Source organism: Antennarius striatus, chromosome 4 (assembly GCF_040054535.1).
Source record: "Antennarius striatus isolate MH-2024 chromosome 4, ASM4005453v1, whole genome shotgun sequence".
In the NCBI taxonomy this organism is placed as follows: Eukaryota; Metazoa; Chordata; class Actinopteri; order Lophiiformes; family Antennariidae; genus Antennarius; species Antennarius striatus.
The window spans coordinates 9213263-9225752 of record NC_090779.1 but is presented as its reverse complement, the minus strand read 5'-3'; the positions used below and the strand labels follow the sequence as shown (position 1 = coordinate 9225752).

The 12490-nt window shown below is 39.6% G+C and overlaps 1 protein-coding gene across 1 annotated transcript; it reads right to left on the bottom strand.

Annotated features, from left to right (window-relative positions):
• Positions 1 to 234: 234 nt before the first annotated feature.
• On the bottom strand, positions 235 to 11845 carry stra6 (signaling receptor and transporter of retinol STRA6). Its single transcript, XM_068312205.1, has 17 exons — positions 11656 to 11845; positions 10390 to 10456; positions 8690 to 8772; positions 7880 to 8013; positions 7298 to 7464; positions 6768 to 6893; positions 5952 to 6019; positions 5417 to 5496; positions 5264 to 5325; positions 4936 to 5098; positions 4729 to 4804; positions 4222 to 4355; positions 3764 to 3881; positions 2688 to 2789; positions 2414 to 2577; positions 1659 to 1796; positions 235 to 483 (listed from the first exon to the last, which is right to left on the bottom strand). Exons 1-17 carry the CDS (start codon positions 11724 to 11726, stop codon positions 239 to 241), a joined length of 1998 nt encoding a protein of 665 aa, XP_068168306.1. The 5' UTR covers positions 11727 to 11845; the 3' UTR covers positions 235 to 238.
• Positions 11846 to 12490: the final 645 nt, after the last annotated feature.

The window sequence follows — 12490 nt, the reverse complement described above, 5'->3', positions numbered from 1 at the left end:
GTGTGATATCAAAATAAGCACATGAATACAATGTGCTGCAAAACACTTTCCAATCAGACTGGAGACTGTGACCCTCAAGCAGGAACCATGAAGAGCACAAAATGGACTCCAGACAGGGAAGGCTTGATGAATATCTACATGTATATAAGTGCATTTAATTCACCAAATTCAGACACATTTTTGTATTCTTAGATAAATGACCAAAAGATTTTACAGCCAATCTGTAAGGATCACGTGTTCAGTTGCTGCCAGCTGCCTCCTCCTCTGTCTCCTTACTCGCTGCATCCTTTTTGCTCCCGGTCTTGGTGCTGTGGTTGAGGCTTCCATTCTGAAAGCTGTCTGCGGTCTGATGCTGGAAGTGCTTCCTGGTGCCCACCAAGGAGGGGTTGTTGACCAGGGTGTAGAGCAGATGCCAATGCCTGCGGGCCCTCTTGGTGGTGGACAATTTGATTTGTTTCTTCTCCTGCTGGACCAGTTGGATCCCTGAGGACATTGAGACACCATGATAGCACCGCTGGTACTAAATGAATCACATGGTCACAAGAACAGATAACCCATTTTATTATATTAATGGCCACCCAAGACTAGCAAGACACTGCAGAAAGAGTAATAATAGAAAGCAATCATATTCTAATCCTTGTAGCATAGCGGGGGGTGGGGGGTGGGCTTGCCTTTAACACGCTGAATATCATGAAGATGAAGCAGGCACTTAGTCTAGTTCATCTGTGTAATCAGCTACTCACAAACTAATCTTTACAACACAATAGATTATTCCTGATAATTCATAACCTTGATGCCGATAAGCACCATGTCTAATGCACATTTGTAATAGGACACAGCTTTGACTGGATAGATTTGCATTCCCTAACAACTGATGAAACTTGATGCATTTTCCTCTCAATATGATGTCCATCCTCGTCACAACATGTGTGGGCGTCCATCACTCGCCTCCTGTCGGAGTCACAGCCATCGGCGTACCAATCAGTTGCACATATTTTGGGTAAATGTATCACATAACTGATTACACTGCCTTCACGGCTTTTAATTATGTGTAATGGTGATATATAGGAAGACGCTGTCTCTTGGTGACAGAAGGCGAGGGCTCAGACGGGTGTGGGCACGCCATGAGGACAGCTGTTTAGTTTATAGCAGATTTGATGGAGACTAGCAGCAGGACAGAAAATGATTCGGTACTGAGACTCAATTTGGTATTGACATATTAAATCAAAACAGATAAACTTTTATTTATTCTGCGTGTCCGAGGCAGTGTCATCATCTAATTATGTGTTACAGTGACCTTCTACTGAGTTTAAAACCCCCCAGGAGAAATAAAGTCACGCTGACTTGATTTTGGATTTGAATATTTATCTATAAGGCATGAGAATGAGGATATTCTGTGTTTGTCATATAAGGCCAACAACGAACTGATGAACTGGTACAAATTAGGATCTGTGTAGAGAAAGATATAGTTTTGTCACTGATGCCTGTATATAAACTAGACAAGAACTGGTTCATATTAAGTTGCTTTGGTAGGAACAATAAGAACCATTTTCCTTTAAATACAGCCCAGCCTTTGTGCACTTGTATGAGCTGAATCAGCAGCACTTAGAGAATGAACATAAATATGCACAGATGATGTAAGTTTGTTGGCTACAGACCCTCTTCAGCATCCCGTGACCTCTGTGTGGCATTGTCCTCCTGGCACGTGGACTGCAGCAGCATCCCGCAGAAGGCCTTCATCACAGGGTGCGCCTGGCTCACCTCAATCTTCAGATAATGAGCGTAGCAGCGGTAAGCTGTAGACAGACACAAGGAGGGAGGGGGGCCGAATATTCTGACTAGGCAAAAGCAATGAACACATAGGGCCAACCCCATTCTGGCAGTGAGGCAATCACACATAATGGCCATACAATCACACCTCTTATTTTTTTTTAACCACCTGCTTTCCCTGAAGACAGATGTCTCAAAATTGTGTCTGTTTCAAAGGCAGGGAGTAATTACACTAGCAGCACTGAATAGAATACAGATACCGTGCGAGCTTCCGTGAGCTGCTGGCAGGGTAAAGTGGAATGGATTCACATTGGTGACCTCTAAGTGGGATCAGGAAAAAGCACATTTGCTCACAGAAAATGGATTCTCTTTAGGCCTCACAGTGGCAGTGAAAAAAAACAAACCAACTAACAGTATGTCAACAAAGGTAAAACAATGGGAAATTGCAAGGCTTTGAAATGCTTCTTATTTACTTGAAAGATGATGGAGTCAGAGCTACTTTTTCTGGAGGAGACAGTTAAGACGTGAGCTATTGAACCAATTAATGTGTAAAGAAACATTAAATACATGTGGTCATTCATGAAATGCATATGAACAAAACAAGGGTGACATTACGGCTGCACAGAATGTACTCTCTGGTCACCTGGGTCAAACGCCTCCACGTTACGGTTAAGAAGACTGATATCCATGCGTCCCAGGTGGACAATGTTGAACAGGGCTGTGATGATTATACGCCACACAGCCAGTAGCACGCCAATCAGGACGTTAACTGGAAACAGCAGGTAGGTCAGCAGGAACAGACTGCTCCTGTAAGAGAGGATAGAATGAATGAAACATCCAGGACAGTCCCACCATGATCTGAAAAAACCAAAAGCGAACACAAGAGACAGATCCCAGCTAAAGATATTATCAGTCACCTGTTGTTTAGGTCTCGTGTGCCGGCCATTTTTTTGATGAAACAAAACCTGCTGGTGATGTGTTGAATCAACACAGTCAACAAGATCATCAGCCAGAAGGGCCTGAAAGGAGACAACAAACAATCAGAAATAACCAGATCATCCTCTGACATCTTAGGTGGAATCTTTGGCCACTCTTCTTGAGTGCAGCCGTTACTGCACTTCCTGATTTGTGAGCACCAAGTGCTTCTTTCATGATATTCAATGTTGAATCCTGTGCTTGAGAATCATTGTTCTGCTGCGTGACATACTTTGGGTTTGGGTTCAATTAAATGAACTCACACTGTTCTACAGAATGCACTGGTCAGACAAGAATGTATGAGGATTTTTGCCAAGTCATCCTCACCCTACAAGTCTGCAGGCTTAATGTTTTTAGTGCATCGAGGATTCAACGTAATGGGGTACATGAGTTCAGTTCAGCTTTTGACCCATTGCTCCAAAACCTGCCTGAGGGATTTCAATTCCACTCTTCCTCAGCTCACTCTTTAATGTCTTTTGACTTTGACAAAGTGTTTCTGGTGCAACTCACCAACTCAAGCCAGTAAAAATTGCAGCAATGAGGCCCTGTTGTGTGTCATACAGCTGTTGTTACAGTTTAGTGTTTTAGATTTAGTTTCTAAAGAAATATAACATTTCAGTTGTTATTTCAAACCCGTTTTTTTATTTACTTATTTAATCTTTGCTTTGCGTTGACTTAGTTTGATGACCCAACACAGTCTAGTATGAGATTAGATAAAGGGGTTTCATACTTTTTGTATATTGCTGTGAAACATACATGAACCATTTTATTGGTGTTTATCAAAAATCATTGCAGGTTTCAAAGTGTCCACAGATAATAAAGCATTAATTCTCCATTGACAGGAGAATTGATGCTTTAGCAGGCATAGATTAATCTTTATGGTAACACAAAGATAGATGTAAAGTCAAATCATTAAAATAAATCTGAAGTTGTAGACATAAGTGTTACTGCAGGGAAGAGTCCCCTCACATCGCAGTGTGTGGGCAGAGTACAATATGTAAGATGTGATGATACTCACCACATGCTCCACAGGATCTGAAAGAGGATCAGATGCTGTCTGTGCAGTACTGGTATAATTATGAGGAAGACAGCGATCAGAAGACAGAGGAAGAACACCATGGTCTGGACAAACATGCCTGCAGGGCAGAGATGAGAGCTTTCGGGCTTCACAGGATATACTATGCTCAGCATCCAACAAGCCTTCGCTGCAATCCCTCTTTCATATCACAGCGATATGAGAGAGGTGAGCAGTAACTCTCTTTCAAACATCATGAAGAGAGATTATGTTTTATCACTTTCATTGATCACGTGTAAAAATACAGCAAATCTGTATTCTTGGTAGTCCTTTGATAAAAAATTACAAATATGGAGCATGAAAGGATGGCCGTAACATAGATTGCTAAAACTGAATGGCAACGTCAACAACATGAAATACAAAGACAAACAATACAGAGTGTGTATAACGCGCTGATGTACCAATGCAGATGTGAGCTGCTGAGAAGCTGGTATATCCCATCCAGCAGACCAGCGCTGGCCGGGAAGCCCTGATGCTCCTCTGGCAGTTGTACACATTATAAATATCTCCTCTATACAAGCTGGTCAGGTTTGACCTACGGGAGCAGAAGCACAAGACAATGCAGGACAAACTCCTTATTCTGTAAATGTACAGAATACATAAATAACCAAAGAACATGGGAAAAATGCAATCCAATGCTTGACACAGAAAACCATTTCTTTTAATATGACATAATTTATGGTAATAGCGCAGCATTTCATTCTAATCTTAATAGCCATTTTCATCCTAGCAGCAGCAGTTACCTCTGCATGCTTCTCTGCCTGTGCAGATGATTAGTTCTCTATTTTATCATAATAATGCCTCTGTGAACCATCAAACTCAAATGGAGCAATCAGAATGAGAAGCATGCTCACGATTTTCGTTGGGGTAGAGAATATTAAAATAAGATAAAGACCAAACATTCCTACCGATGCAAAACCATCGACCTCATGAGCATAGCCACGTTGATCAAAGCAGACAGGGTCATGGCTGAGATGTAACACACTGCATCATAAGGAACACACGACATTCAGGTTGTTAACTGATAATTAGTATGTTACAGTATATGACTTTTTTTGGAATAAGTCTCAACAAAATAAAAGCATATACTGTACAAGCCTTCTGGTTGTACCCACCTTCTACACACCACATGTAATAGACCACTATATGGACCACTTCATGTTTGTCAGGTGAAAGCACAATCTGGAAACCAGCTAAAACGTTGGCAATATCTTCGTCGACTCCCATACGGGCGGTCTGCAGAGTCGGCACCACGGCCAGGATCAGTAAAAGACCCACCTAAAAAAATAAAAAAGGATCTTAAGGTCCTGATCAATCTGCTCTATGTGTAAGGCTTTATCTAAGGCTGAGGTGGAAACATCACTTTCTGTGTGTGATTCATACTTTGTTCTTATGCATGTCATGCACGTGTTAGTTTATGTATAATGTAGAACTACTAGTTACCTGATACAAGGTGATAAATGAAATAACAGCAGATATAGCCAACTTCAGAGGAAAACGGAAAGCTGTGCAAGAAAGACATTACAGAAAATAAGACTTAACAAGACATGAAAACATAACACATGAACAGATGTAACACAAGACCAACACATTTACCTTCCTCTGGTGTGTAGATGTATGATTTTACACCATCAGCTATTCTCTGAAGGAAATTAGGCTTGTCTGAGCTTGATGTGCTGGGATGAAAGTTTATAGAGGTGCAAATTTAAAATATTGAAAACACATTTCACAGCACAGTAGAGTGAATTATTGATGTGAGGAGATATTTATGAATGAGTTAGCCATTTTTGCCATCGTTCCTTATTACAGATCAATGTGCTACTCATTAAGAAGACTTTTAGAACATTTTTCCAGCTCCTTTTGAGTGACAGTGAAAGCCACTAGAAAACGTTAAATATTCTGTTCTGAAAGCCGTATTATTTTCAAAAGGTGTGGTGATAAATTGCTCATGACACCGAGGAGTCTCGACTGACAGCAACAGATTTTATGTTACAGCTATAAGAGTCCAAGTATAGAGTGCGCAGCTCCTCCTTTGGAAGCCGAAGTTCTTCGTCATTCATGCAACTGAATGGAATTTCTGAATAGATGAGAAAATGAAAAAATAACCAGTGACAATGTTTGATTGTCTTACCTAATTTTGGCAGACTTCTTCCTGAGTACTTTCTTCAAATAGTCTTCATAGTAGCTGCTGCTGAGATCCTAATGCAGGAAAGGACAGCGTCCGTTCCAGGACCGAACAATTAGACAGCAAACAACAGGATGGCGTGGTAATGCTGAATGAATGATTAGACTTTTGAGGATATAAATGCCTCTGCTTTGCCATCCTAATCCACTTTGGTAATATGTGGCATTTGGTACAGTTTTAATATTTTATTTTGTAATAATTAACATGTGGAATTATAATTATGAACTTGTGAACTAAGCCTCTTGATGCCAAAGTTCTCCATCTGTGCAGATTTAAGAGTTGATGTACATTCCAGGAGAGACGTGGGGTAAGTCTGTTCTAACTGTATCTCTTCAGTAGTTGCCTCACCCCAGCTTTGTCACACATATACTGAGATCAGCATCAAATAAAGACAGCATTGTGTCTCCTCGGTGAAAAAACAAGTTGACATTTCATAATCTCAGTGAGAACACAACGTAAACCAATTACATCAAATCTACTTAAAATTATTTAGCAACTGGCACGTTGTGGTGGATTTTTTCCCCTCCTCAGGCTATAAACTGCATTAGCATGTTAAGCCCCTTGATTAGTAGTCGGCTTAGAAAGGTCCCTCACGTGCACAGATGCTTGATAAATATGTGTCTTACTGAGATTTTCCTTTTTTTAAGAGATCAGACTTTACAGAATTCAGCACCTTAATTGAGTTTTTGGAGCAAGCAAACCATGAAGGCAGCGCAACCATCCTGAAGAAGACACACAGGAAGAACTGGGATCAACTCTCACCTCTGAAGCATTGTTCTTCTCTGTGCCCTTTAAGCCCTTGAATAGAAGAAGGGGATACTGGAAACTGAGGAATGCCAAACAAGCTATTTGGGGCAGGCTGGAGAAAAGGGAGTAGTATTTGTGTATCTGGAAAAAGAAAAAAAGAATATCATCTACAGCTATTTATTTTCATAAACCACATTTTATCACCATAAAATACCAAAATAAGGTTGTATTATCCCACATATACAATCTGACATGTTTATATATTCAATCAATCAATCAACTTTCATTTATATAGCACTTAATAACATCTGAAGACATTTCAAAGCGCTTTACAGATAGAAAGTCAACAATTGAAGACTACCTTTACAAAAAAATAAGATTTTTGCTATTTTTCTCTTGTTTAATGAACGTGGTGATCATCTTATAGACAAGTTCGAAGTCGCACTTCTTTATTCAATTACAATCCAGACCATGAAATTTACTCTCCTTCTCCAGTGTGGATAGATCCACCATAACTGGTCGTAGTGACACTCATCTGTGCTTACCAGAGGAGTCTTGGGACAGTCAATCTTCTGCCAGACCAGAACGCCGAAGTGCGTCCATGACAAGAGGCTACCAAGCACATACCCAACTTTGTTATGTAAGGTACCACATGCCAGGAGAGGGTAGTATAGTGCTGGGTAGTAGAAGACTCCAAGAATCATCCAATTTTCTGCAAATACAACAAAAAGTGCAAGTGGGAAAAAGAGGATTTGAGATGTATACACATTTTATAACAGAAGTTTAGGATTCAGTCCTGTTTCACTTTTACATTTAACTAACATTCTTCTCCAAGATTTCAACTTATTTAAAATGTAACTTTGTGGATTGCCACTGTAGGAGTTAGGGAACTAACTCCTCACACTTTTTATGTAATTTTATTATTTAAAAAAAAACTTTTAAAAAGCTTTGTGTAAACCTCATGACCAAAACGTTAAACAGAAACATTCTAAGGTAGTCCAAAGATATTTAGTGGAAATAATAGCGATGCATTTGCCTGCTTAATGCTTACTTGTTCAGCGGAGGGATACAATTTACAAATTGAACAGATATGCAGATAGGCTGAAAAAGTGAAATGACATCCTCACGTTTATTCTCTGGGTCTGTTGTGAAGGGGAGGGGATTTGGCAAAATGATCAGACGCCATAGTTTGCACAAGAGCACTCCAAACACAGCCACAGCAAGGCCCTTGTGCTGCGTATGGTCCAGGAAATTGACGGGACTGTAGGATCAAGCAGCAAGTATTTAGAGCCCATGTGTTACCCGCCTGAATGAAACGCTTACTGAGCAGACATAGCATTCTTCAAAGGACCTTATAAGTTTATTCTGATATTTTTTATTCTACATCTTCCAGTCTGCCCTTGGCTTAGAACGTCAGTATGCAGCTTGAGAAGGAAGGATGAACATCAACATTTTCACAAGCAACTACCTCTAATATCACACACATTCAAAGTTGAAGGTTACCCTGTATGACCTAAGCTCTATCTGTTTTTAGGTGTTAACCTAATGTTGATTGTAATATATTCACAAGCAGTGACTTAACACAAATCCTTACTGGTTCCATTATAAAATAGCAAAATGGCTCATTTATACAGTCATGATCTGTAATTTTTATCTCAAATTGAACTGGGCTGAACTGTTTGTGGTGAATTTTCCGTTTTTAAGTAATTGTTTGTGCAATGTATCACACTGTAAAGGAGGTAAGTGAACTACTGTCCGATGAATCGGAAATCATCCTATAAATCCTCGGCTTGCTGTGAAAAAAAATTCGTAATTCAAAAGGTTAAACCACATTAACATGAAATGGTTCTTTTGGACTGCAAACTTATTTATTCCATTTTTAACCATGATATTTATGACATTTAAGAATTATTAAATCAAAAAAACGTCAGCCTCACCTGAGTAAACCTGAGAAGCCTTTCTGTGTGTTGCCCACCTTTGTGCGTCTGGCTAAGATTGCTAGGATCAGCATGACAACGATCTAGGAGGAGAAGACATGTCGTTAGCTTTATGTGCAGTCATATGCAGCTGTTCAGGCCTCACTCTGCTTCAAACTAAAAATGAGTTGATGCCACAAAAGGCCAAACCCTGGTGCCTCGTTATTACTCCCCATGGACGTGACCTAAATGAATTGTCATCAGTCAGGATCTTTGACCAGTGAAGATTCAGTGACCTGTCATGACCTGTGACACATTTAGGAAACGCAAAGCTGGGAAAACATTCTGGTCTTAATGGACAATCTCCCATGGCTATCTTAAAAATGGACTTCAAAAGAAGAGATAGAATAAGTGACTTGATAATAGCCCTTGGTAATAAACAATAGAAACATGTCACTGTTAGCAATGAGTACATTACAGATGGATACAGTCTGAATTCTCTTACATGCGTTAAACACAAACCACAGTTAAAAAACACAAAAAAATGTCCTGACTCATCATTATATCCTTCATTCCAGAGCATGGCATGATTGACATGAAAACATCTGATTGGTGGGTTGTTGTTTGATTTTATATTTAAAAAGTAGAAACAACAGAAACAGCATAAGTGAGACAATTCTCAGCAACTAAGAAAACAGATAATTATAAAAAGATGTGGCCTGGGACACAGGCGTCACATCATGCCTGCACTTAGTTCAGATCACTGCTTGCATTCTGCTGTTCAATAAATCAGCTCACAAATCATCCGTTGACAGTTTCTAATCTGAATAAATATCAGTGGATTAGAAAAACACAGTCAAGATAGTTATACAACATGTTTTTGAAAATTATGAACAAAATTAAACAAAGGTATTTTCTCCCAGTCTTTCTTAAAAATAGAAAAAGACAAATGATCAATGTTGTAGCAATTGAAATATCGCAATTTGATATCTTATAGTTTGAAAGCATTCATAAAAGCATTCCCAAACTCACGTACTCTATATTCCCAGATATGATTGCATTTCACTGATGACAGCTTTAAGTCATCTAAGTTTTCCTTGTAACTCTTATTTGCATATCTGAAAAGTTTTTTTCAAAATAAAAAATGAATAACAAAGTATAGATTTTCAGTACAAGGAAGATGTACACATGAAGTTTCTTAAAAAAATATAAGTTTTTGAGTTTTATACACAGGAAATCATGATCCGGGACATACCCCATTCAGCCTTTCAGCCTCATTCAGCCTAAACAGGCCCAAAAACTGACATCAAACTCAGAGAAAACATGACATTAATGAGGTAAGACATTAACAAATATACCTTCTTAACCAGTCTCCTGCACTCAATTGTAATGTATATCATTAAATACAATATGTACAGAAACATTAGGTAACCAGTTAAAGGTCACAATTTCAATCAAGTTAACCACATTCTGTGGACTATCATTATTTTATTATTATTATATCATTATTGATCCAATATCTTCCACATTATGTCATACATTTATCCTTTTCACACCTTTCTAATATTAAAACTAAACAATCAATGACTAAAAACACGAAACACAGGCTTGATTGTGACACACCTTGCATGTGATACACAATAAACATGCTTTATATACAACAGCATGGGATGATACCCACCCTGTGAGTGACTGGACAGTGTCATGTCGTGTAGACTTACAGATATGACAGTGATGCATATGTGGTAGAGCCTGTCGTCAGCAGTAGGGTCACAGAGAGGGATTATTCTAAAAAAAAAAAAAAAGGGGATTAATATATTCACATATGAGCAAAACAATGGAGGATTTGAGTCAACCGAACAGGAACACCTCTTTAAACCTTTCACATGTCACTGTCAGGACTGTGTGTGGTTGGAAACTTTGCGACTAAAATCCTGCAGAGATTTGCATTTAAACGGATTGGTATCAGCGTGACACAGAACACCAACAAATGCCTACAGCATGCTCACGCTCCCGTACACTGGTAGATCAGGAATGCCTGGTCATGGGGTACTAATTAAAAGACTGATAGACGTCTCATACGTCAACATTGAAAGATTGGATGACTTATTTAGGAAAATGCTACGTGGTGCTACACAGTCTGTCAGCAGAGAGGGGGCAGCTCTCAGGTGGTGCTTTGACATTTTTTCACAATGATCCCCTCATTGCTCAATCAATGTGACATTAAATTTTAGTTTTACAAAGTCAGAGTTGGAGAAGGAGGAGGAAGAGGAAGAAGTGCAGACATTTCAGTCTTCACAAATCAGTCGTAGCCACATAATAGTCTTTTAGACTTAGTTTGCAATTTCTTTATAAAGGACAGCCAGGCAGCTCATTGGGTAAACATGGCAGCTGTTGAGAAGTCATACATCAATGTTTTATACAATGTTTGTACTGAAGGTGGCATTTTTATACGGAAAAGTAATTCAGACGCAAGAAAAGATGTAACTAGAAACGCAGCATGTGATCTGTTACATTGTGGGATGGGCCAGGAAGAAAAAAAAAAGCCTGCTAGTTTGGGATCTTCAAACTTTGAACCACACTGTTACATCTTTGAAATGCAAATTTCAACCACTTATTTGAGTTAAGTGTGCTTAAGGTTTGCTCGCGTTTTTATATTTATCTAATGAGCTTCAGCTTCCCACACGTCCTGCATCCTCAAGGGATGAAAAAGAGATGGCCTTCATGGTAATGTGAACTGAACAGAAACAAGAACACACACTGACACTGGCAAAGTAAAAGTGTGCCAAGTGTTACTTTATATCTCAATGAGAGCTGCATCTCACAGCAAGATTGTCCTGACTTTGAAAGCCTGGAAAAGTTAAAAGCACAGCTTGAACTTTTCTTCAGAAATTAATTTTTATATTCATAACAAACGTAAACCCAAAAAAAAAGCAAATGACATCTAAGCTTAAATCAACAAATAGAGAAAATAAAAATATACTTACTCTGGTTTATTTATGGTTGGTAAAGGATCCAGGTCTGGGTACTCATAGTCCAGCAGAGCATCCTTATCCATTTTGCTGTCTCTTTTTCACACAGATCCCAAGTTTTACAAGTCTTCAGCTACAAACTTCTTGAATCAAGAGGGAATATGTCTCTGAAGTTGGACTGTTGCTGCTGCAGAGGCGTCCTCCTTCCCTGTGTTTGGTCTAGTCTCACTCCCTCCCTCCCTCCCTCACAGCATGGATTCAGGTGCCCTCGTCCCCCTGTTGGGCTGAGAGAAATGTGACAGGTCCTGGCTGCAGCGCGCTGCCTCCACTGTGCAAAGGCCCTATTTCAGCTGGGGGCTACCACCACCCCGGGACCCTGGAGAGAGCATGAGAGGGGGGCAGTGTGTGAAAGGATGGAAAAATGTGGAGATCTGGGCAGCCAATCTGGACGGCCACCTGCAGCTGACTGGGATTACATCTACTTTTGGTGTTGTGTTATTGTACCTGTTGCCAGGCTGAAGCGGTCAGGTGTGCATGAGTTAGAGTTATAAAACTCCAGACTGTGTGGGTCGACGGTAGAGATGAGTCTTTCCTATCAGGGTGGAGTTAAGATAAAGGGGAATTCTCATGTTGTTCTGTTCTCCCGTGGTTCATGATTACAAAAATTAATTCCAGGTCATTTTTCAGAGCAACAACACAGAATCGTAAAAAGTAAGAGTAAAGAGTTTTCAGGACAACCACATTGCACCTCACCTCTCTACAAATTGCTGAATCTTCACCTTGATATTGATCAAAAGAGAGTTCATTCAACCCCAGAACTTTATCTTCAACAGATAAATAAAGATAAAGA

What these genes read in the sequence shown, in the direction of transcription:
- stra6 (XM_068312205.1), bottom strand. Translation starts at nt 11,726, where the DNA reads ATGGATAAGGATGCTCTGCTGGACTATGAGTACCCAGACCTGGATCCT. An exon ending in AACAGACCCAGAGAATAAAC is followed by an intron (nt 7,465 to 7,879) that starts GTGAGGATGTCA and finishes TTGTATTTGCAG; the next exon opens with AAAATTGGATGATTCTTGGA. An exon ending in AGCAGCTCACATCTGCATTG is followed by an intron (nt 3,882 to 4,221) that starts GTACATCAGCGC and finishes TCTGCCCTGCAG; the next exon opens with GCATGTTTGTCCAGACCATG.